Source organism: Leptopilina heterotoma, unplaced genomic scaffold (assembly GCF_015476425.1).
Source record: "Leptopilina heterotoma isolate Lh14 unplaced genomic scaffold, ASM1547642v1 Lhet_222, whole genome shotgun sequence".
Taxonomy (NCBI): domain Eukaryota; kingdom Metazoa; phylum Arthropoda; class Insecta; order Hymenoptera; family Figitidae; genus Leptopilina; species Leptopilina heterotoma.
The window spans coordinates 1-22,713 of record NW_025110940.1 but is presented as its reverse complement, the minus strand read 5'-3'; the positions used below and the strand labels follow the sequence as shown (position 1 = coordinate 22,713).

The following is a 22,713-nucleotide window of genomic DNA, read 5'->3' as shown; positions in this document are numbered from 1 at the left end:
GATGTCCTTGTCCACACTTGACACATTTTGGTAAATTGAAACAATTATTAGTTCCATGTCCAAACTGTTGACACTTATAACACTGAGTAACACCACTAGGATTTCTATATTCTTCCCAGGATATTCTTGTAAAACAAATAACTTTTAATTTTTTTAGTAATTGAAGTCGGGAACCACGCATTGAATTATCAAATGTGACGAGGTATGGTGGATATTCTTGGGGTCTATCACTTCTCACTTTCATGACACTAACACTCATTGGGTTAAATCCATTTTCAGATAAATCCGAAATTATTTCTTGAGTATCCAGTCTTGGAAGTCCCTTGATGACCATCTTTTTTAATTTTTGAGAGCTTGCCGTGTAGGTATGAAATGGAATATTCTCTCCTTTTAAATAGTTCATGATTTCCAAATGATCAGGTATTCCTTTAGGATAGATTGTGATAGCATATGTTGAGATTTTGATTATCATGTTTTTTGTAATTTTCTTGATGTTATTATATATGTTGAGTCTTGAGGTAGGTTGGATTGTTGAGTCATTTATAATTATTGGTGGAGCTTTTTCATCTTTAGAATTTGAATCGTCACTGTCCATGTCTTCCTCGTCAGAAGCTGGGAGTCTGTTACTTTTTGAAAGTCCATTATTGTTAGGGTCCGAGGATTTAGTTTTTATTCTTTTTCTCTTTCTTGGATTTGTCATTTCTCCGTCTCCCATTGTGATGGGGAACGGTATAAAATTGTGTCGCGCACAGAAGGATTGACATCCTGATTAGTCGGTCAGATCGTGGAGGGGAGCAGTGGAATTCCAGAGGGAATAAAACAGCGTACTTTCATCGGCTTAGCATCATTTCGAGTTTGTTCTCTGTTCTGTTTTGAACGTAAACCTTATTCTCTGTGAAAATGACTGGTCGTGGAAAGGGAGGAAAGGGATTGGGAAAAGGAGGAGCAAAGCGCCATCGTAAAGTGTTGCGTGATAACATCCAAGGTATCACCAAGCCCGCCATCCGTCGTTTGGCTCGTCGTGGTGGAGTGAAACGTATCTCAGGATTGATTTACGAAGAGACCCGTGGTGTCTTGAAAGTGTTTCTTGAGAACGTGATCCGTGACGCCGTCACTTACACCGAACACGCCAAGAGGAAGACCGTCACCGCCATGGACGTCGTCTATGCTCTCAAGCGTCAAGGCCGCACCCTTTACGGTTTCGGCGGTTAATTTATCCATCATCGTCATCATCAAAAAAAACAATCGGCCCTTTTCAGGGCCACCAAATAGTTTTACGTTGGAATTCTTTTTTCAATTCATTTTAATTTCTAGCTACTGCCGTCTGTATAAGGCGTTTTTATATTACATTATAAACAATAGAGTTTATATTTTTTGGTATTGTAATTATTCAGGGTGTATACTAACTGGGAAACGTAATTTCTAAATAAAATTTTTATGAAATCGTGTATGTACTATGTACGGAAACAACTATCATTGCTCGATATATCAGATCATTAAAAAATTTACGGGAAAAATAAATCTTTTATTCGGAGAATTTTACCTCAGCATTCAGTATTAGAGGAAATAATTTTTCTTGTGTTTAAAATTAAAAAATTAATTTCTGTTTTATTTATAAAGTGTACGGTATTAAATTTAAAAATAAATTTTACGTAAAATTCTGTATACTTTTCAAGTGTAATTATTTATTGACAATGAAACGGTGTTATTTTATAAATAAAAACAAATTTTTAGGTTCTTTAAAATTTTGTTTTATACTTTTTTATTATGATTAATATTAAATTATCACTTATACATTAACCCATTAAGGACGGGATGTACAAAATTTGTACACAATGTTTGAGGACATATTTCAATAATAAAATGCTACGAGAAAATTTTTTGAGTACACATTTCTTATGTGTCGAGAGTCCCTCTTTCGAATGGCGTGCTCAAAAAGACTAAAAAATGTTAAATAAACAATTTATTTAACAATTTATAACAAAAAACACGATTTTTTAAGAATTTTAAATTGGTTTTTTTAATTTTTTTTTGGCTCAACCCTTCAGCATACCTTCTACTGTTATAAATATCGCGTCAAAAATAGTTGGGCTACAAGATAGGACTATTTTGGGGATTAAATTTTTAAATGGCTGCCACAAAATGGCGACCAAAGTTACTTTTTTTGAACAATATTATAAACAAATGGAGGAAATTTTCAAAAATAGTTAACTTTGCTTGAAACTTGTCACTCGGGGGTTTTTGGGGTCGCTGATGACGAATATGACCTTGTTTTTTAAAAATTCAAAATGGCGGATCCAATATGGCGGACGACAAATTTAAAAAACGATAGTATTCTCTTGAAACTTGTCACTCGGAGGTTTTTGGGGTCGCTGATGATGAATTTGACCTCATTTTTTCAAAAATTCAAAATGGTGTATCAAAAATGACGTACGAAATTGAACTACACTAGCGGTCAAAATTGAGAGACCACCCATTTTCAGACGAATGAAAATCGTATTAAAACATAAAATTTACTGACACTAAAATTTTTTTTGTTTATTTTCTGAAAGTTGATAAAATTTTGGAAAGAACAAAATATTTTAGAAGTCGTTTGGCCAATAATTCATTTAAATATTTTTAAAAAAATCGTCATTTTCAATGTTTTATACAAATTTAATTAATTTTTAAATATATTTTCTAATAAATAGTTAAAAATAAAATAGTTAAAAATAGTTTAAATAAAAAAGTTTAAAATAGTTTTTAGTACAGAAAAAATTTTTCAAATTTTTTGAATTTTCTTGGTCCAAGTTTGACGGTCTACACTTTCTAAGAAAAAAATTACTCGTTAATGACTATAAGTGATTCTTATAGTGTAGCAAATTACCTGTAAAATAAGCCTAACATCATTAACAAGCGTTCATTATTTTAAAAGTTATTTAAATTTTTGTAAAACATTAAAAATGGCGATTTTTTAAAAATATCTAAATAAAATAATGTCAAAATGACTTCTAAAAGATCTTGTTCTTTTCAAAATTATATCATCTTTCCAGAAATAAAAAGAACAATTTTTTAGATTCCATGTTTTTTATGTTTCAAAATGTTTTTTAATTACCTGAAAATGGGTGGTCTCTCAATTTTGAACGGTAGTGTAATTTGGCGGGAAATTATAAATCAGTGAATTTTGAAAATACAATATACTATCTATATCAATTACATTGATTCATTATTTTTAAAGAACTAATCCAATTTAATTTCTTGATTATTTAATAAGTTCATAATTATTAATATTCGAATATAAAATAATTTGCAGGAATTTTCAAAGAGTACGTTTTAAATACATACTATATTTAATACATTAATTATGATAATATATTATTTATTAAAAGTAATTAAATTAATTTTCGAAATTATTTATTATATAAAAATCAAAATTAATTCATAATTATGAAAATATATATAATTTGACGAAAATTTTCAACGTATTTATTGTCAGCAATGCAATCAATATTTTTTCAAACAGTGTTTTTCAGAATCACACGAAAAAAAAATAATTAAAGTAAAAGTAGATTAAAAATTTTCTAAATAATGTTTAAAAAATATAAAAGGCAACAAAAATATTAAAAAATTTTTAAAAATGAAAAAAAGATTCTTTAAAAACGGTTTAACTCCACGCAGTGAGAATACAATGATTTAAAAAGTTTTTCGTCCGCCATATTGGATACGCCATTTTGAATTTTTTAAAAACAAGGTCATATTCGTCATTAGCGACCCCAAAAACCCCCGAGTAAGAAGTTTCGTGAGAATTTGTATGATTCTTAAAAATAAGTCCGCCATATTGAATCCGCCATTTTGAATTTTCAAAATATAAGGTTATATTCGTAATCAGCGACCCCAAAAACCCCCAAGTGACAAGTTTCAAGAGAATACAATCATTTTTTAAATTTGTCGTCCGCCATATTGGATCCGCCATTTTGAATTTTTAAAAAACAAGGTCATATTCGTCATCAGCGACCCCAAAAACCCCCGAGTGACAAGTTTCAAGCAAAGTTAACTATTTTTGAAAATTTCCTCCATTTGTTTATAATATTGTTCAAAAAAAGTAACTTTGGTCGCCATTTTGTGGCAGCCATTTAAAAATTTAATCCCCAAAATAGTCCTATCTTGTAGCCCAACTATTTTTGACGCGATATTTATAACAGTAGAAGGTATGCTGAAGGGTTAAGCTATAAAAAAATTTAAAAAACCAATTTAAAATTCTTAAAAAATCGTGTTTTTTGTTATAAATTGTTAAATAAATTGTTTATTTAACATTTTTTAGTCTTTTTGAGCACGCCATTCGAAAGAGGGACTCTTGACACATAAGAAATGTATGTGTACTCAAAAAATTTTCTCGTAGCATTTTATTATTGAAATATGTCCTCAAACATTGTGTACAAATTTTGTACATCCCGTCCATTTAAGGTGTTATGTGCTTCATCATATATACTTGTAGTGAAAAAAACGTTAATATCTTAAACCGGGAAAAATCGGGGAATTCAAAAACTGAAAAATAGTAGACACCCTGTTATTTCTTACATTTAGGTACAAGTAGTCAATTTAAATTGAATTTTTTTTAATATTAGTTTATTAGTCGCCCTATACAAAAAGACGTCATTTTCTGCCAAAATTGATACTTCACTTTTGACTGTGGATTCATATAGTGTTAGTACAGGCGCCCTGTCAAAAAAAGGTCGATTTTGTGACATAAATCCAACCCAATAGGCAAAAAAAAAAAAAACGTTTTTTGATAGATTAGTAGCATAGAAACAAAGGCCAACAGTTTGCACCAACTTACACTAAGCGCGTTTATTGTTATAAAACTTTTAAGATGACAAAATCAGTTTTTTTGAAGTTTTTTGAGGATTGTTCTTTTCAGTGAAATTTTAGAGAAAAAAGTTGTAGAGCTTAAGAATATCTAAAAAAATGAGAGGTCGCACGATATTTTTCAAAAATTTGTTTACGAGTTACATAATTAAAACCATAAAAGTTAAACGATTTTTAAATATTTTATAATTCATTTAATTATTACTAAATCAATCTTTCCCTTGTCAAAATTATTGCTTTTGAGGCCCTTAATGAGCATAAAAAATTTTGACCCAATCGGATTAATAGATTTTCCATAATCTGATTGTTAATTAACAAACTTTTTTTTTGCATTGAATGTCAAATTTGTGAATCGTTAAAAAAAAAATGTTTTACAAGTTGCATTTTACTCTTAAGGGTCTATATTTTAAATATCATGTACTGCGGAATAAAAAAAGAAATTTTTATTGCTAAAAAATAAATTTTTAAAAATGGAAAATTTTTTCACTATAAACAATGAAGCATATCTCAGTCAAATTTTATTTTAGAAAATCGGGATAGATACTACTTTATTCCTGCAACTTTTAAGACCAAAATGATTAATCTAGCTTGAACGGTATTAGAAATAATTTTATTTTTTTAAACAAATCCAGACAATTTGTTTATTAATATTTTTTAATTTTTTTCGTTTTTCGTTTCGCCGGGTTAACGCTCACATCATGTTGTACAGCACTTCTCCTTTTTTTATAACTCAACAAAGATTTATGTTGCGACTAGTTTTTTTATAAAGAATTTTGTAGGGGAGAGGGCCCCAATATGGACATTTCCTATAAAATTTTTGTTTAAAGTGACAGCATCTTCTCAATTTTTTTTATTTTTGTTGTTTGTATAGACGAAGATTTTTATGCACATTTGAAAAATAAAACCAGTTTTTTTTTCTACTGCGCATATCACCTGAATTTTTTGTCAAAAAAAAGTTTTATTTCCGATTTTTCTCAAGTCGATAAAGTTATTTAAATTTTTGATTTTAGATAGGTATTTATCGTTATAATATTATTTATTTTACATATAATAATATTCTAAAATGATTTTATTAATATTTTGTTTGTATACAATTTTTTTCTGGGTTTCAAAAAATGGTGTCATTTACCCTAAGATGGACACCACATTTCAATGTATTTATTTTCATGCTTTCGATTACACATTTTTTAAATAATTTTGTAAGCCTCGTAACTGAGATTTTTTATTTTTACCGCCATGGAATGTAGAGCTATCGATAGAGAATTCGATATATCGATATATCTTAACTTGGCAAATTAAAGTAAAATATGTTATTTTTTTTTATTCTCAAGTTATAAAATTAAGATTTTTAAAAATGTTATTCCTAGTAAATAGAATAAAATGATTAAACATTAGTTTAAAAATTAATACAGGATGTTTATCTTTAATTTACCACACTTTAAAGTGATTTTTAAGAAGGTGTCCATCTTGGGGCCACTTTTTTTTTGGTCAAAAATTTTAACAATTAGAAAAAATGCTATAAAAAATGTTTAAGTTCAAAATAAAATTTTATCTCAGTGGCCATAAGTTACCTAATAAATTGTACTTTCATTTAGTATAAAACATTTTAACATATCTTATTCGGTTTGGATTTTAGAGCCATCAATCGAAGAGGTTTCCATCTTGGGGCCCTCTCCCCTATAGTCCATGTAAAATGTAAAAATGGTACAATTTCGTCGTACCCAGAAACCTCATACAAAAAGCAAAAATTAAGAAAAAATAATCAAAGCTTTCTTTTGTCATATCTGCGAGAATCCGCGAAGGGATCACACAGATTAAGAGAAATTATAGTTTAAGTTATGTCTTTTTCCCAATATTTTTTATAAGACTAAAATCTGTAAATAATGTACATATATTTCTTGTTAAATAAATATTGGTTTACAAACAAACAAACAAACGATGAAAAAACCAGTTCTCGTCCGATCACTGAAGTTATAAGCATCTTTGGGCGCGGTTAGTACTTGGATGGGTGACCGCTTGGGAATACCGGGCAGTGTTGACTTTTTTTAAATTAAAATTTATCCAATTTAATTTTATCTGACTAGTTTATTATAATTCGTTTATGTACTTTCGTTCTTTTAATATAGTATTTTTTTAAACATTACTGTCTTATATTATTTATTTTCTTATTGTTTAATATATCAAATTAGCATTTATTTTTTAGCCAAAACTAAGATCTCAATCGATGTAAAAATGCGTTTAACTGTTAGTAAATATGTATCCATAAATAAACCAAACAACAACTCTTTCGTAAAAATATTTGTTGGCCCTGAAAAGGGCCGATTGTTTTTTGAGAATTGTGGTCAAGATTTACTTGGAGCTGGTGTACTTGGTGACAGCCTTGGTGCCTTCAGAGACGGCGTGCTTGGCGAGTTCACCAGGAAGGAGAAGCCTGACGGCAGTTTGGATCTCCCGGGAGGTGATGGTGGACCTCTTGTTGTAGTGGGCCAAGCGGGAAGATTCGGCAGCGATGCGCTCGAAGATGTCGTTCACGAACGAATTCATGATGCTCATGGCCTTGCTGGAGACTCCAGTGTCGGGGTGCACTTGCTTCAATACTTTGTAGATGTAGATGGCATAGCTCTCCTTCCTCTTGCGCTTCTTCTTCTTGTCAGTTTTAGTAATATTCTTTTGAGCCTTGCCGGCTTTCTTGACAGCTTTGCCACTTGCTTTAGGAGGCATGGTTGTTTTCAGAGAAAATACGTCTGAACCTAATGGCAAATCAGAATGAAATGATATTTTCCGCAGGGTCGGCATTGTATTTATATCCGCCTGCGGCATTTCGATTGGTGCGGGCACTCACTGCGACCATCTGCCACTCACGGCAAGGAAAGGGGAGCGCAGTGGAGGGGGAGACTTGCTGAGAGAGCATAAATAGATTGCTTTTCTATTGAAAAACATCATTCACTTCGAATTCTTCGTTGTGTTTACTTCGTTAACCTAAAACTAAATCAAAAATGTCAGGACGCGGCAAAGGAGGCAAAACCAAGGGAAAGTCAAAGACCCGTTCCAACCGGGCTGGACTCCAGTTCCCAGTCGGTCGTATCCATCGTCTTTTGCGTAAAGGAAACTATGCCGAGCGTGTTGGTGCAGGTGCTCCAGTGTACCTCGCAGCTGTGATGGAATATTTGGCTGCCGAAGTCTTGGAGTTGGCCGGAAATGCAGCTCGTGACAACAAGAAGTCGAGAATCATCCCCCGTCATCTCCAACTCGCCATAAGGAACGACGAGGAATTGAACAAGCTCCTTTCTGGCGTTACCATCGCCCAAGGTGGTGTTCTCCCCAACATCCAAGCTGTTCTTTTGCCGAAGAAGACCGAAAAGAAAGCTTAAATTTTCCACTCACCCTCACACAAAACAATCGGCCCTTTTCAGGGCCAACAAATATTTTTACGTTTGAATTCTTTGTTCTTTACATTTAATACTTCTCATATGAAAACTAATATTTTCATATGATATGAAATAAATGCAGTAAGTTTTATTTAGCTATGAAGTCTGACAATTTCATCTGCCTTCCTGACTCACAAAACAGTATGTTGCACATGTTTCATGAATTGTTGGGTGTATTAATTTTTAACATGCCTTATTATATATTATTTATAAATCCTTTCCATTTTTGCTTCCTCTCAAAGAAGGAAGCCTTATAGTGATGTAGAATTTCTTAGAATCGATTTTTACAAATTTTCAAGTGTAGTATATACTAGACGACAAATTGCGCGCGCCAACAGTGTTTCGAGTTTGACGATGAAAAATTAATTTTCAAAACATAATTTATAAAAAATAGACATATTTATATAAAATAAATGATCATATTTTGTTTATTATAAAAAACATTTATTACATGAAGTAATACGAACAAAATCATCAAAAATTAGGCCTAATTTTATTGAAATTTACTCTCTAAATCAGAATCAGTAAAATTCCTACTTAAGATTAGTGAAATTTGACTAAGAATCAGTGACTTTATTCTCGCGATTTGAATCAGTGGAATTAAACTGAAAATCAGTTAAAAATGACGGAAACTGAAAATCAGGAACTAAAACGAAACTAAAATTTCGAAACGGTTCTTGGTATTTATTCAAAAATAAATTTTATTTACTTATAAAATACATATACATTTATTTTATAATTAATTCAGGGTGTCCTGAAAGTACTAAGAAAAAAATTTCCTGACTTTCCCTTGACTCTTCCCTTCCCTTTTTTATAACAAATCTTTAACAAAAAAAATTATGTGAGCTGGTAAATATTAACGTAATTTTATGATAGTGAACTTAAACACTTTATTTATCATCATTATAAACCTTCTTTTGTTGTAAACAAAATATTACACACATAAAATCTAAAAAAGACACAGATAAAGTAATCTAATTATTTGTTTATTGAAAAACCACGATCAAAAGCCGCGTTCCCGCATGAGATAAAATTAAAATCATTTTCACAAAGTTTTCCAAATTAGAAAAGCCTTTTGATGATGATTTCAAAAATGAAAGAGAACCAATAAACGAAAGTGATTCACTCATTCAAGTATCTGGTCGGCTGAAAATTTAAAAATTAAAAAAAATCTATTTCTTATGCAATTTAAAAAAAAATTCCTGATTTTGATTAAAATTCCCTGACTTCCCTGACCGCTGGACAGGGAAGTCAGGATTATATATTAATATATTAATTATAATATAAATTTATTATAATATAAATATAATTTTATTTATAAGTTATAACAAAAAATTGTAGGATAATAAAAAAATTAATAATAAATAAATTTTAAAATACAATATACCCTCAGAATTTGTCAGCACGAACGACGGGCGAGCTAAGAAAAATTGCTGCTGAAATTAAATTAACATAGTTTATTATTGGAAAATGATAGCTACTTCACTAAGAAAACATTATACTTAATTCAAATATAAAAATAATTTTAGATGATTTTGTAATTGAAATTAGTTTATAAGTTTAATCCCAATATATAGAAAATATCTATTTTTGAGATTTTTATCTCCTAAGACATTTTGAAAAAAATTGATTAATTTTTCTAATTTCGTGCACCCTAAAAAGAGTAATCTCATAGTTAAAGAAAAAATCCTCTTCTAATATTCTCTAAAGTTTTCTTCTCCAAAGGAAAATATTCCAATTTATTGTATATTATTTTTATTCTTTGGTGGTTAATAATAGAACAAAACAATTTTTTGATGTTCAAATGTCAGAAAAATTGAATTCAAAAGAAATAAATAAAGGAATAAATATATTAATAATTGTAAGTAATTAACTATTAGTTATTAATTATATTTATTTAATTAAAAACATTTAATTCAGTGCATCAAATTAACTTTCCTTCATAAGTTCATAATCGTAATTAGTAAATAATATGCGAGAGAAAAATCCTCTAAAGTGAAGAGTAATAATTTTTATACCATATATAAGAGGAAAATATGCATTCAGTTTAGAGGATTCGGAATCAAATCAAATTTTAGAAAAACATACTTGGACATTTTTTAGATATTTCAAAAACTGTTGAATAAATTTTAAATTTCAAAGACTTAAATAAAATCTCTGAAAAATATAAAATAATTTTTATTTATATATCAGTCGAAGGAATTTAATAGGCTTTCAAACAATCTAAGAACCAAGTTTCTATCATTTTGTAACAATAAACTATATGTTAATTTAATTTCAGCAGCAATTTTTCTTAGCTCGCCCGTCGTTCGTACCGACAATTTCTGACAGTAGTGTATATTTTATTTTAAATCAATAATATAATTATTATTAATTTCAAAACGTTATATAATAATAAAATTCTTTTAACAACCAAACACTTTTATTTATCATTAATGTTGTCAGTTTCTTCTGACCTTCTTTTCTCTGTTGGTTTATGTCTTTCTTTAATAATTTCCCGTGTAGAAAAATTGTTGAGTTCTAGTGTGGTGCCAGAAAGACAGTCTATTCTCTAACTGGGCGCTGAAAAGACTGTCTGACCATGGGCTAATCAGACCAGTGACGATCGAACCACGCGTTGGTCCAGACTGGACGTGCTAATCAGGGCTAATGAGCAGTGCTAATATTTAAAATTTTAGGTTCGATTTCAATATTTCAGTTTTTTAATTTTAAATAATTTACCCAAATTTACTCAGTTCTCACGTTTATTCAATGTAATGTGAAAATATGAATTATTAATAATAATAAATATTATTGTTATTCATATATATGTGTGTATATGTATTTAATGACAATAACTTATTATAATAATAATTATATTATTTTCAAATAAATAATATACTGCACTAGCAGTAAATATCATTTAAAATAGTAATATTGAAAAATAATTTTAATAAAAAAAACAATTTGTGTTAATTGGTACATTTTTTAAATTCATTCTTTAACAGGCATTTAACATTATTTACAAACATGTTTACAATTTTAATTTATAACACTTATACAGATTAAATATAGTAATTTTATTATTTTATATAACACTTACAATGAAAAATATCCGCTCGCATGTGGAATCGAACTCACGCCCCCCACCCTTGACGACCCGACTCGAAGCATTTAAACCGCACGGCCACTGAAGTCTGAGTGTGAACTCAGACTAACTTACTATATCAATGCCTGTATCATATATTCTGTTGCTTATAAGGACGAAATTAAAACTATGACTAAAATTATTACACATAATAATCCCGAATTATTTTAATTATTATATATAAATATTTAAATAAATAATTCTTACTACAATTATAATCATTAAACAATTCTGAAATTAACTAAGAAATTTTGAATAATAAAAAAATTCTGAGAATTTTATTATTTATAAAAATAATTGAATTATTAAGAAGAAACTTATAAAAAATTTGTAAATACTTATTGAATTTTTGTGAAAGGTTTTTTATTTATGAAAGTAATTAAATTTTTGCTTACATTTTATTTTGCCAAGAATCTAGTTAGAAATTTGGAAAATAATTGAATTTCAGAGAACGATTTTATTATTTATAAAGATAATTGAAATTTTGATGAGAATTTAAAAAAATTTTTGAACATAATTGAATTTCTGTGTAGAATTTTGTTACTTTTGAAAATAATTAAATTTCTACAATAATCTGTAACTTCTCCAACACTCAATTGTTTATAGTGTTTTTAACTAAAATTCTTCTACAGATAAATTATTTTTAATAATTAATCAAATACAATATGTTAAAAAATTTATCTAATTTCAGGAGAATTTGAATTATTAGGCATTTTTCAAAAATCTAAGATCTTTAGAATTTTTAATTAAACTCATTGAAAATTTTATTTATAATAATTCATATAAACCTACAATATTTATTTTTTAACGATTCTTTAGATTGACTAAATTATTCCATTGAATTTTGAAGTGACAATCCATGTTTAAATTCAAAGAAGACCGACAAATCGGGCACTAAAGTCTTGATTGTACTTTGATTTGTACTTTAAAAATTTTGAATTCTAGTGATGCCAATAAAGTCCCATATAGCATACAGTTAAAAAGTCTAAATTAGACCGTCCAGAAAAATACTATATAGCACACAGTTAGACCGTCCAGATTAGACCGTCCAGATGCGTCTAGTTGGGGCAATCTCTGGACTCCAGACTGCCCCAAAATTTTTCTACACGGGATTCTTTTAGAATTAATCTTTTTAAATTTATAGATAATACACACTTCTTAGATGAAGCAGATAAATTTACGTTTTATTATCTGCAATGAAAGACATTAGTAAAATTTTTATATTGAATTTAAACTTTCATAACATTTTCTAACATTTAATTTTAACAATTTTAAATATTTTATATTAGAATAAATTAAATATTAATATTATTTACATAAATCGCGTTAATTAAGATAACGATTTTCACGAACGTATTTCCAAAATAGATTGAGACTATTTTTCTAAGTACTTGAAAGACGAAGATGATGAAAAAGATTTGGGTAAAGGGAATATAGTCCTCTTACGCACACTACTTTTATTTTAATGTGTAAGTATATGTTCGTATAGTGATGAATGAACCTGCTCTTAGTCCAGGCGCCCTGTCAAAAAAAGGTCGATTTTGTGACATAAATCTTATCCAATAGGCAAAAATGTTTTTTGATAGATTAGTAGCATAGAAACAAAGGCCAACAGTTTGCACCAACCTACACTAAGCGCGTTTATTGTTAAAAAAACTTTTAAGATGACAAAATCAGTTTTTTTGTAGTTTTTTGAGGATTGTTCTTCTCAGTGAAATTTTAGAGAAAAAAGTTGTTATTAAAAGTTGTAGAGCCTAAAAAATGAGAGGTCGCACGATATTTTTCACTAATTTGTTTACGAGTTACAGAATTAAAACCATAAAAGTCAAACGATTTTTAAATATTTTATAATTCATTTAATTCTTATTTAATCAATGTTATGTTTGAATTCGATTGTTTATGATTGAATTATTCTTAATTTGAGAGATTTTATAATTTAATCGAATTCGGACTTAACTGTATTAAAAAGAATTTTTAATAGTCTTAAATTAATAAAACACTCAGTATTTTAATAGTAAGAAATGAATGTGAAGTTTATTTCAAAAAAAATACTGTTATTAAAAATTTAGGATCCCCCATTTAAGTACGTTATCAGTTCAACGTCTCCGATTAGACGGTATTTTTTAGTTGAAAGAAAAAGGGAAAAGGTGGTAATAGTAAGGTAGAATTTCAATAAAGACATTGAGTAATATGATGTCACAAGAGTCTGTTTATTCAGTACGTTTAAATAGATTAATATTAATTTTATTACAATTGATATTGTCTTATCATTATTACAATGTGTACCCCTTTTAATTTATATTAATTAGGTCTTAAAAAAATACCCTTTATGACATTACATTTAATAAAATAAAATCCAATACTTAGAATTGTGACAATAGAAAAAAATGTAACTTATGAATATACTTCTGTTTTAGACAGAAAATGATATTTATAGGAATTAACTCATAAGTGTATGTGTGTGTAAATGTGTAGAAGTAATTACAGAATAATTGTTTAATTAACTCACCAATTATAACTTATTAGAATTTATATCTCTTTTTTTTAAGACAGAAAAGTCTCTTATTTCTGTGTCTTCCAGTTACACCTGTAGTAATATTCACGTGTTCACTTTTACTTCTCTTTTTTTTTATCTCTTATATTCTTTTTCTTTTTAATGGCCTTTAAATAAATTCCTCTTCTTTTATTTTAAAAAAAATCAAAAAGATCAAAATTGATTTTAATATTTAAAATTTTGGGGTCACCAAATTTTAAATTTGTAATCAATTCTGAAATTCTTTATTATACGTAGAATGAAAGAAACAAATCTTCAAACCACAAAAAACGAGGTTCAATATTTTATTACTATTCTTTGCTTTTAAAATTCTCTTTTTTTTGTTAATAATCCTTATTAATTTATTCTTTTCTTCACACAAACCGTTTTCTCAAATATTTCCCACTTTTAATTCTATTTATCTCCAATAACTTCTTTAATATTTCCTTTTATCTTTATATTTTCAAATAAATCACTTTGTTTCAATTATAATCTTCTATAATCAACTTTAAATAATCATTACTTCACTCAATATTATATATTTTCACAATAGCAATCAATTAAACTCAATTAATTCAAATTATATAAAATCAACCCTTAAAATTGGGGAAATAAAATACAAAACCTCCGCCTTTTTGCGGGAAAAAATCACAAAATATAAAAAATTGGTAACGTCCGCTCTGCGGGAAATACTCATTAAGACTCCTCGATTAATTGTCGTGGACAATCGGTCACACCCTGGAAAATCGACTAAAATCGGTAAAGTGGGAGAATCCGTTGCACACGGCCCACCAAACCTTGCTGTTGCCAAGCAAGCTTTTAGCAAACTTGCAAATTCCTCAAGAATGGCGTGATATAGTTTGATACTTTGTATCCTGTTTCGCCAATATGCATTCAATTTAGGTATTCTCCACAATATTATTTAAGAGAAGAAACTCCTTTCTTTAGAGAAATATCTTTTTAATTTAAGGGAGTCGATAAATTACCAAGGGTTGTAGACGATTTCCATACTTGATAACATTTATTTTGTATTTCCCAATCACCCAATATTTAGGTAAAAACCATTAAAAAAAATGTTTAATTTCGAATTTTCTTAAATTCAGGTTGTAGCGATATACATAGTATTATGAGAGAGTAAGAGAAAGATGTTATTAAAGTATGCGTAAAGGCAGAGTATCGAAAAACTATATGTGAGTGCAAAGATCCGGAAAGCCTCGAAAATGCCTTCGGGAACCGACGTAGAAATAAGTAGGGAGAGACGATTGAATTTTATATTTCGTCGTCTTAATAGCTAATGTCTCGTCGCCCTTCGGTCGAGTGAGCGATCTTCGCCACAGCTTATGTATTTCGCCGAGAACTCATAAGGTAAAAGTGTAAAGTTGAATCTATATTGAGTGATCGGTTGTAAAATATTATTTTGTCTTATAGAGTGGCGAATTATTTGGGAAAATCGTTCCGCTTTTGATGGTTGTGATTTGGGAGATTTTTGATGCACAATTGGGATTTTTGTTTGCAAAACCACATTGCTGGAAGAATCACCTGTACGATTTAGCGTATGCAGTTGTCATTACTCCGGATAAATCTTGGGAACATTGTCATCTAACGTAACCACGGAAATAAACCGTCAATCTCCAACCTGAGATCAAACCACAAATCCAGGCGATCGATCTAATTAACCTTTCGAGGGCGGCGAACATCAATTGACATTGGTCCGTATTTTATTGTATTTTTTTATAACGTTTATTCCTCTCTCTTTGATATATGTAAAATTGAATATGTGTGTATAGAATGAATGTGTGTATGATATCTTATTGTATGTGTGTGTATAATATTTTATGTTTATCGTGATACTTCGTTTAATCGAACGTTGATTGTTGATAATTGATTATAAGGTGAATAAGACGATATCTCTCTTTGTTAAATAATTTTGTATTAATTTTATGTCTATGCTTTTGAATTAATTTGTTCTTTTTGCTTCATTTGCTCGAGTCATTCTAATTGAAATCTTGTAATTATTTATGTGACCATTTGTTCGTGACTTTTTTTTATGTTCGATATTTCTGTAAAAGTAAATTGTATGGTTACAAGGTATAATAAATAAAATATTTGATAAATACAAGTAAATAATTGATGAGAGAATCATATAAAGAATTCTTTTTACCCCTTTTTTATGTGTATGTGTTATTTAATTTAAATTAACAAGCTTACCCATTTATTAGATTCTATATAATCTTAATAAAATTAAAATGTATTAATAAAAAAATTAAAGTAGTTGCGTTTTGAACGTAACAATCAATCTTTCCTTTGGCAAAATTATTGCTTTTGAGGCCCTTAATAAGCATAAAAAATTTTGACCCAATCGGATTAATATTTTTTCCATAATCTAATTGTTAATTAACAAACTTTTTTTTTGCATTGAATGTCTAATTTGTGAATCGTTAAAAAAAATTTTTTTCAAGTTGCATTTTACTCTTAAGGGTCTATATTTTTGATAACATGTATTGTGGAATAAAAAAAGAAATTTTTATTGCTAAAACATACATTTTTAAAAATGGTCAATTTTTTCACTATAAACAATGAAGCATATCTCAGTCAAATTTTATTTTAGAAAATCGGGATAAAAACATCTATATTCCTTGTATCATCCTACAACTTTTAAGACCAAAGTGATTAATCTAGCTCGAACGGTATTAGAAATAATTTTTTTTTTTCAAAAAAATCCAGACAATTTGTTTATTAATATTCTTAAATTTTTTTCGTACAGATTTGAACTTTTAATATATATAACTTTAATATATATAACTTTTAATAACAACTTTTTTCTCTAAAATTTCACTGAGAAGAACAATCCTCAAAAAACTACAAAAAAACTGATTTTGTCATCTTAAAAGTTTTTTTAACAATAAACGCGCTTAGTGTAGGTTGGTGCAAACTGTTGGCCTTTGTTTCTATGCTACTAATCTATCAAAAAACATTTTTGCCTATTGGATAAGATTTATGTCACAAAATCGACCTTTTTTTGACAGGGCGCCTGGACTAAGAGCAGGTTCATTCATCACTATACGAACATATACTTACACATTAAAATAAAAGTAGTGTGCGTAAGAGGACTATATTCCCTTTACCCAAATCTTTTTCATCATCTTCGTCTTTCAAGTACTTAGAAAAATAGTCTCAATCTATTTTGGAAATACGTTCGTGAAAATCGTTATCTTAATTAACGCGATTTATGTAAATAATATTAATATTTAATTTATTCTAATATAAAATATTTAAAATTGTTAAAATTAAATGTTAGAAAATGTTATGAAAGTTTAAATTCAATATAAAAATTTTACTAATGTCTTTCATTGCAGATAATAAAACGTAAATTTATCTGCTTCATCTAAGAAGTGTGTATTATCTATAAATTTAAAAAGATTAATTCTAAAAGAATCCCGTGTAGAAAAATTTTGGGGCAGTCTGGAGTCCAGAGATTGCCCCAACTAGACGCATCTGGACGGTCTAATCTGGACGGTCTAACTGTGTGCTATATAGTATTTTTCTGGACGGTCTAATTTAGACTTTTTAACTGTATGCTATATGGGACTTTATTGGCATCACTAGAATTCAAAATTTTTAAAGTACAAATCAAAGTACAATCAAGACTTTAGTGCCCGATTTGTCGGTCTTCTTTGAATTTAAACATGGATTGTCACTTCAAAATTCAATGGAATAATTTAGTCAATCTAAAGAATCGTTAAAAAATAAATATTGTAGGTTTATATGAATTATTATAAATAAAATTTTCAATGAGTTTAATTAAAAATTCTAAAGATCTTAGATTTTTGAAAAATGCCTAATAATTCAAATTCTCCTGAAATTAGATAAATTTTTTAACATATTGTATTTGATTAATTATTAAAAATAATTTATCTGTAGAAGAATTTTAGTTAAAAACACTATAAACAATTGAGTGTTGGAGAAGTTACAGATTATTGTAGAAATTTAATTATTTTCAAAAGTAACAAAATTCTACACAGAAATTCAATTATGTTCAAAAATTTTTTTAAATTCTCATCAAAATTTCAATTATCTTTATAAATAATAAAATCGTTCTCTGAAATTCAATTATTTTCCAAATTTCTAACTAGATTCTTGGCAAAATAAAATGTAAGCAAAAATTTAATTACTTTCATAAATAAAAAACCTTTCACAAAAATTCAATAAGTATTTACAAATTTTTTATAAGTTTCTTCTTAATAATTCAATTATTTTTATAAATAATAAAATTCTCAGAATTTTTTTATTATTCAAAATTTCTTAGTTAATTTCAGAATTGTTTAATGATTATAATTGTAGTAAGAATTATTTATTTAAATATTTATATATAATAATTAAAATAATTCGGGATTATTATGTGTAATAATTTTAGTCATAGTTTTAATTTCGTCCTTATAAGCAACAGAATATATGATACAGGCATTGATATAGTAAGTTAGTCTGAGTTCACACTCAGACTTCAGTGGCCGTGCGGTTTAAATGCTTCGAGTCGGGTCGTCAAGGGTGGGGGGCGTGAGTTCGATTCCACATGCGAGCGGATATTTTTCATTGTAAGTGTTATATAAAATAATAAAATTACTATATTTAATCTGTATAAGTGTTATAAATTAAAATTGTAAACATGTTTGTAAATAATGTTAAATGCCTGTTAAAGAATGAATTTAAAAAATGTACCAATTAACACAAATTGTTTTTTTTATTAAAATTATTTTTCAATATTACTATTTTAAATGATATTTACTGCTAGTGCAGTATATTATTTATTTGAAAATAATATAATTATTATTATAATAAGTTATTGTCATTAAATACATATACACACATATATATGAATAACAATAATATTTATTATTATTAATAATTCATATTTTCACATTACATTGAATAAACGTGAGAACTGAGTAAATTTGGGTAAATTATTTAAAATTAAAAAACTGAAATATTGAAATCGAACCTAAAATTTTAAATATTAGCACTGCTCATTAGCCCTGATTAGCACGTCCAGTCTGGACCAACGCGTGGTTCGATCGTCACTGGTCTGATTAGCCCATGGTCAGACAGTCTTTTCAGCGCCCAGTTAGAGAATAGACTGTCTTTCTGGCACCACACTAGAACTCAACAATTTTTCTACACGGGAAATTATTAAAGAAAGACATAAACCAACAGAGAAAAGAAGGTCAGAAGAAACTGACAACATTAATGATAAATAAAAGTGTTTGGTTGTTAAAAGAATTTTATTATTATATAACGTTTTGAAATTAATAATAATTATATTATTGATTTAAAATAAAATATACACTACTGTCAGAAATTGTCGGTACGAACGACGGGCGAGCTAAGAAAAATTGCTGCTGAAATTAAATTAACATATAGTTTATTGTTACAAAATGATAGAAACTTGGTTCTTAGATTGTTTGAAAGCCTATTAAATTCCTTCGACTGATATATAAATAAAAATTATTTTATATTTTTCAGAGATTTTATTTAAGTCTTTGAAATTTAAAATTTATTCAACAGTTTTTGAAATATCTAAAAAATGTCCAAGTATGTTTTTCTAAAATTTGATTTGATTCCGAATCCTCTAAACTGAATGCATATTTTCCTCTTATATATGGTATAAAAATTATTACTCTTCACTTTAGAGGATTTTTCTCTCGCATATTATTTACTAATTACGATTATGAACTTATGAAGGAAAGTTAATTTGATGCACTGAATTAAATGTTTTTAATTAAATAAATATAATTAATAACTAATAGTTAATTACTTACAATTATTAATATATTTATTCCTTTATTTATTTCTTTTGAATTCAATTTTTCTGACATTTGAACATCAAAAAATTGTTTTGTTCTATTATTAACCACCAAAGAATAAAAATAATATACAATAAATTGGAATATTTTCCTTTGGAGAAGAAAACTTTAGAGAATATTAGAAGAGGATTTTTTCTTTAACTATGAGATTACTCTTTTTAGGGTGCACGAAATTAGAAAAATTAATCAATTTTTTTCAAAATGTCTTAGGAGATAAAAATCTCAAAAATAGATATTTTCTATATATTGGGATTAAACTTATAAACTAATTTCAATTACAAAATCATCTAAAATTATTTTTATATTTGAATTAAGTATAATGTTTTCTTAGTGAAGTAGCTATCATTTTCCAATAATAAACTATGTTAATTTAATTTCAGCAGCAATTTTTCTTAGCTCGCCCGTCGTTCGTGCTGACAAATTCTGAGGGTATATTGTATTTTAAAATTTATTTATTATTAATTTTTTTATTATCCTACAATTTTTTGTTATAACTTATAAATAAAATTATATTTATATTATAATAAATTTATATTATAATTAATATATTAATATATAATCCTGACTTCCCTGTCCAGCGGTCAGGGAAGTCAGGGAATTTTAATCAAAATCAGGAATTTTTTTTTAAATTGCATAAGAAATAGATTTTTTTTAATTTTTAAATTTTCAGCCGACCAGATACTTGAATGAGTGAATCACTTTCGTTTATTGGTTCTCTTTCATTTTGAAATCATCATCAAAAGGCTTTTCTAATTTGGAAAACTTTGTGAAAATGATTTTAATTTTATCTCATGCGGGAACGCGGCTTTTGATCGTGGTTTTTCAATAAACAAATAATTAGATTACTTTATCTGTGTCTTTTTTAGATTTTATGTGTGTAATATTTTGTTTACAACAAAAGAAGGTTTATAATGATGATAAATAAAGTGTTTAAGTTCACTATCATAAAATTACGTTAATATTTACCAGCTCACATAATTTTTTTTGTTAAAGATTTGTTATAAAAAAGGGAAGGGAATAGTCAAGGGAAAGTCAGGAAATTTTTTTCTTAGTACTTTCAGGACACCCTGAATTAATTATAAAATAAATGTATATGTATTTTATAAGTAAATAAAATTTATTTTTGAATAAATACCAAGAACCGTTTCGAAATTTTAGTTTCGTTTTAGTTCCTGATTTTCAGTTTCCGTCATTTTTAACTGATTTTCAGTTTAATTCCACTGATTTAAATCGCGAGAATAAAGTCACTGATTCTTAGTCAAATTTCACTAATCTTAAGTAGGAATTTTACTGATTCTGATTTAGAGAGTAAATTTCAATAAAATTAGGCCTAATTTTTGATGATTTTGTTCGTATTACTTCATGTAATAAATGTTTTTTATAATAAACAAAATATGATCATTTATTTTATATAAATATGTCTATTTTTTATAAATTATGTTTTGAAAATTAATTTTTCATCGTCAAACTCGAAACACTGTTGGCGCGCGCAATTTGTCGTCTAGTATATACTACACTTGAAAATTTGTAAAAATCGATTCTAAGAAATTCTACATCACTATAAGGCTTCCTTCTTTGAGAGGAAGCAAAAATGGAAAGGATTTATAAATAATATATAATAAGGCATGTTAAAAATTAATACACCCAACAATTCATGAAACATGTGCAACATACTGTTTTGTGAGTCAGGAAGGCAGATGAAATTGTCAGACTTCATAGCTAAATAAAACTTACTGCATTTATTTCATATCATATGAAAATATTAGTTTTCATATGAGAAGTATTAAATGTAAAGAACAAAGAATTCAAACGTAAAAATATTTGTTGGCCCTGAAAAGGGCCGATTGTTTTGTGTGAGGGTGAGTGGAAAATTTAAGCTTTCTTTTCGGTCTTCTTCGGCAAAAGAACAGCTTGGATGTTGGGGAGAACACCACCTTGGGCGATGGTAACGCCAGAAAGGAGCTTGTTCAATTCCTCGTCGTTCCTTATGGCGAGTTGGAGATGACGGGGGATGATTCTCGACTTCTTGTTGTCACGAGCTGCATTTCCGGCCAACTCCAAGACTTCGGCAGCCAAATATTCCATCACAGCTGCGAGGTACACTGGAGCACCTGCACCAACACGCTCGGCATAGTTTCCTTTACGCAAAAGACGATGGATACGACCGACTGGGAACTGGAGTCCAGCCCGGTTGGAACGGGTCTTTGACTTTCCCTTGGTTTTGCCTCCTTTGCCGCGTCCTGACATTTTTGATTTAGTTTTAGGTTAACGAAGTAAACACAACGAAGAATTCGAAGTGAATGATGTTTTTCATCAAGATTCAAGATTCAAAATATATTTATTGAAATAAATCTCTGTACAATTACAAAAGATTGTATACATTGCGATTTGATATTAATAATAGGTACCTAGTACTTTTTCCGCACTTTCACCCTATATTGATGACTAGTATTGATTAGCGAATTACAATTTTAGCGCATGCAGCACTTCGAAGTGATTTTTTAGTTACAGGAAAAATATTTAAAAAGAGAAAAACCTGTTATTTTATTTAAAAATAGAATATGTAAATATAAAAATATAAAATATATAAAATAATTTTAATTTAATAACAATTGATAAGGGAATTTATATTTATATTTAAAAGGCATATCCTCGATAGAAGAATAAATTATAAAATCGTTCTTAAGGCCTTCTATGTTGATATTTGCATAGAATTTGTCAGTGAGTTTTTTAATATGTAGTTCCATTGGTTCAATATTGCATTTTGAATGAAAATATGCTTTCTTTAAATACCGCATTATAAAAATAAAAAACAAATGAATTGCACAATCAATATACATTTAAAAAAAAAGGAGTAATGCAAAAAAAAATAAAAAAAAAAATTACAAAAATATAGTAAAAATAATAATTCAATATAAATAA

At 28.0% G+C, this 22,713-nt stretch overlaps 4 protein-coding genes across 4 annotated transcripts in view; 2 read left to right on the top strand and 2 right to left on the bottom strand.

Annotated features, from left to right (window-relative positions):
- LOC122502211 (histone H3-like) overlaps positions 1-1,212 on the top strand; it is a 36,325-nt gene extending 35,113 nt beyond the window's left edge. Inside the window, exon 2 of the mRNA XM_043612149.1 lies at positions 885-1,212. Coding sequence (XP_043468084.1) covers positions 885-1,212 — 328 coding nt within the window. The remainder of the gene's footprint in view (positions 1-884) is intronic.
- A 5,953-nt stretch (positions 1,213-7,165) lies between these two features.
- Positions 7,166-7,602, bottom strand: LOC122502185 (histone H2B). Its single transcript, XM_043612113.1, has one exon. It carries the CDS (start codon positions 7,564-7,566, stop codon positions 7,195-7,197), a length of 372 nt encoding a protein of 123 aa, XP_043468048.1. The 5' UTR covers positions 7,567-7,602; the 3' UTR covers positions 7,166-7,194.
- A 176-nt stretch (positions 7,603-7,778) lies between these two features.
- LOC122502215 (histone H2A-like) lies at positions 7,779-8,368 on the top strand. Its single transcript, XM_043612152.1, has one exon. It carries the CDS (start codon positions 7,842-7,844, stop codon positions 8,214-8,216), a length of 375 nt encoding a protein of 124 aa, XP_043468087.1. The 5' UTR covers positions 7,779-7,841; the 3' UTR covers positions 8,217-8,368.
- Positions 8,369-21,511: 13,143 nt separating this feature from the next.
- On the bottom strand, positions 21,512-22,230 carry LOC122502214 (histone H2A-like). Its single transcript, XM_043612151.1, has one exon. It carries the CDS (start codon positions 22,036-22,038, stop codon positions 21,664-21,666), a length of 375 nt encoding a protein of 124 aa, XP_043468086.1. The 5' UTR covers positions 22,039-22,230; the 3' UTR covers positions 21,512-21,663.
- Positions 22,231-22,713: the final 483 nt, after the last annotated feature.

Excerpts from the sequence above, each read along its gene's own strand:
- LOC122502185 (XM_043612113.1), bottom strand. The coding sequence starts at position 7,566 with ATGCCTCCTAAAGCAAGTGGCAAAGCTGTCAAGAAAGCCGGCAAGGCT.
- LOC122502215 (XM_043612152.1), top strand. The coding sequence starts at position 7,842 with ATGTCAGGACGCGGCAAAGGAGGCAAAACCAAGGGAAAGTCAAAGACC.
- LOC122502214 (XM_043612151.1), bottom strand. The coding sequence starts at position 22,038 with ATGTCAGGACGCGGCAAAGGAGGCAAAACCAAGGGAAAGTCAAAGACC.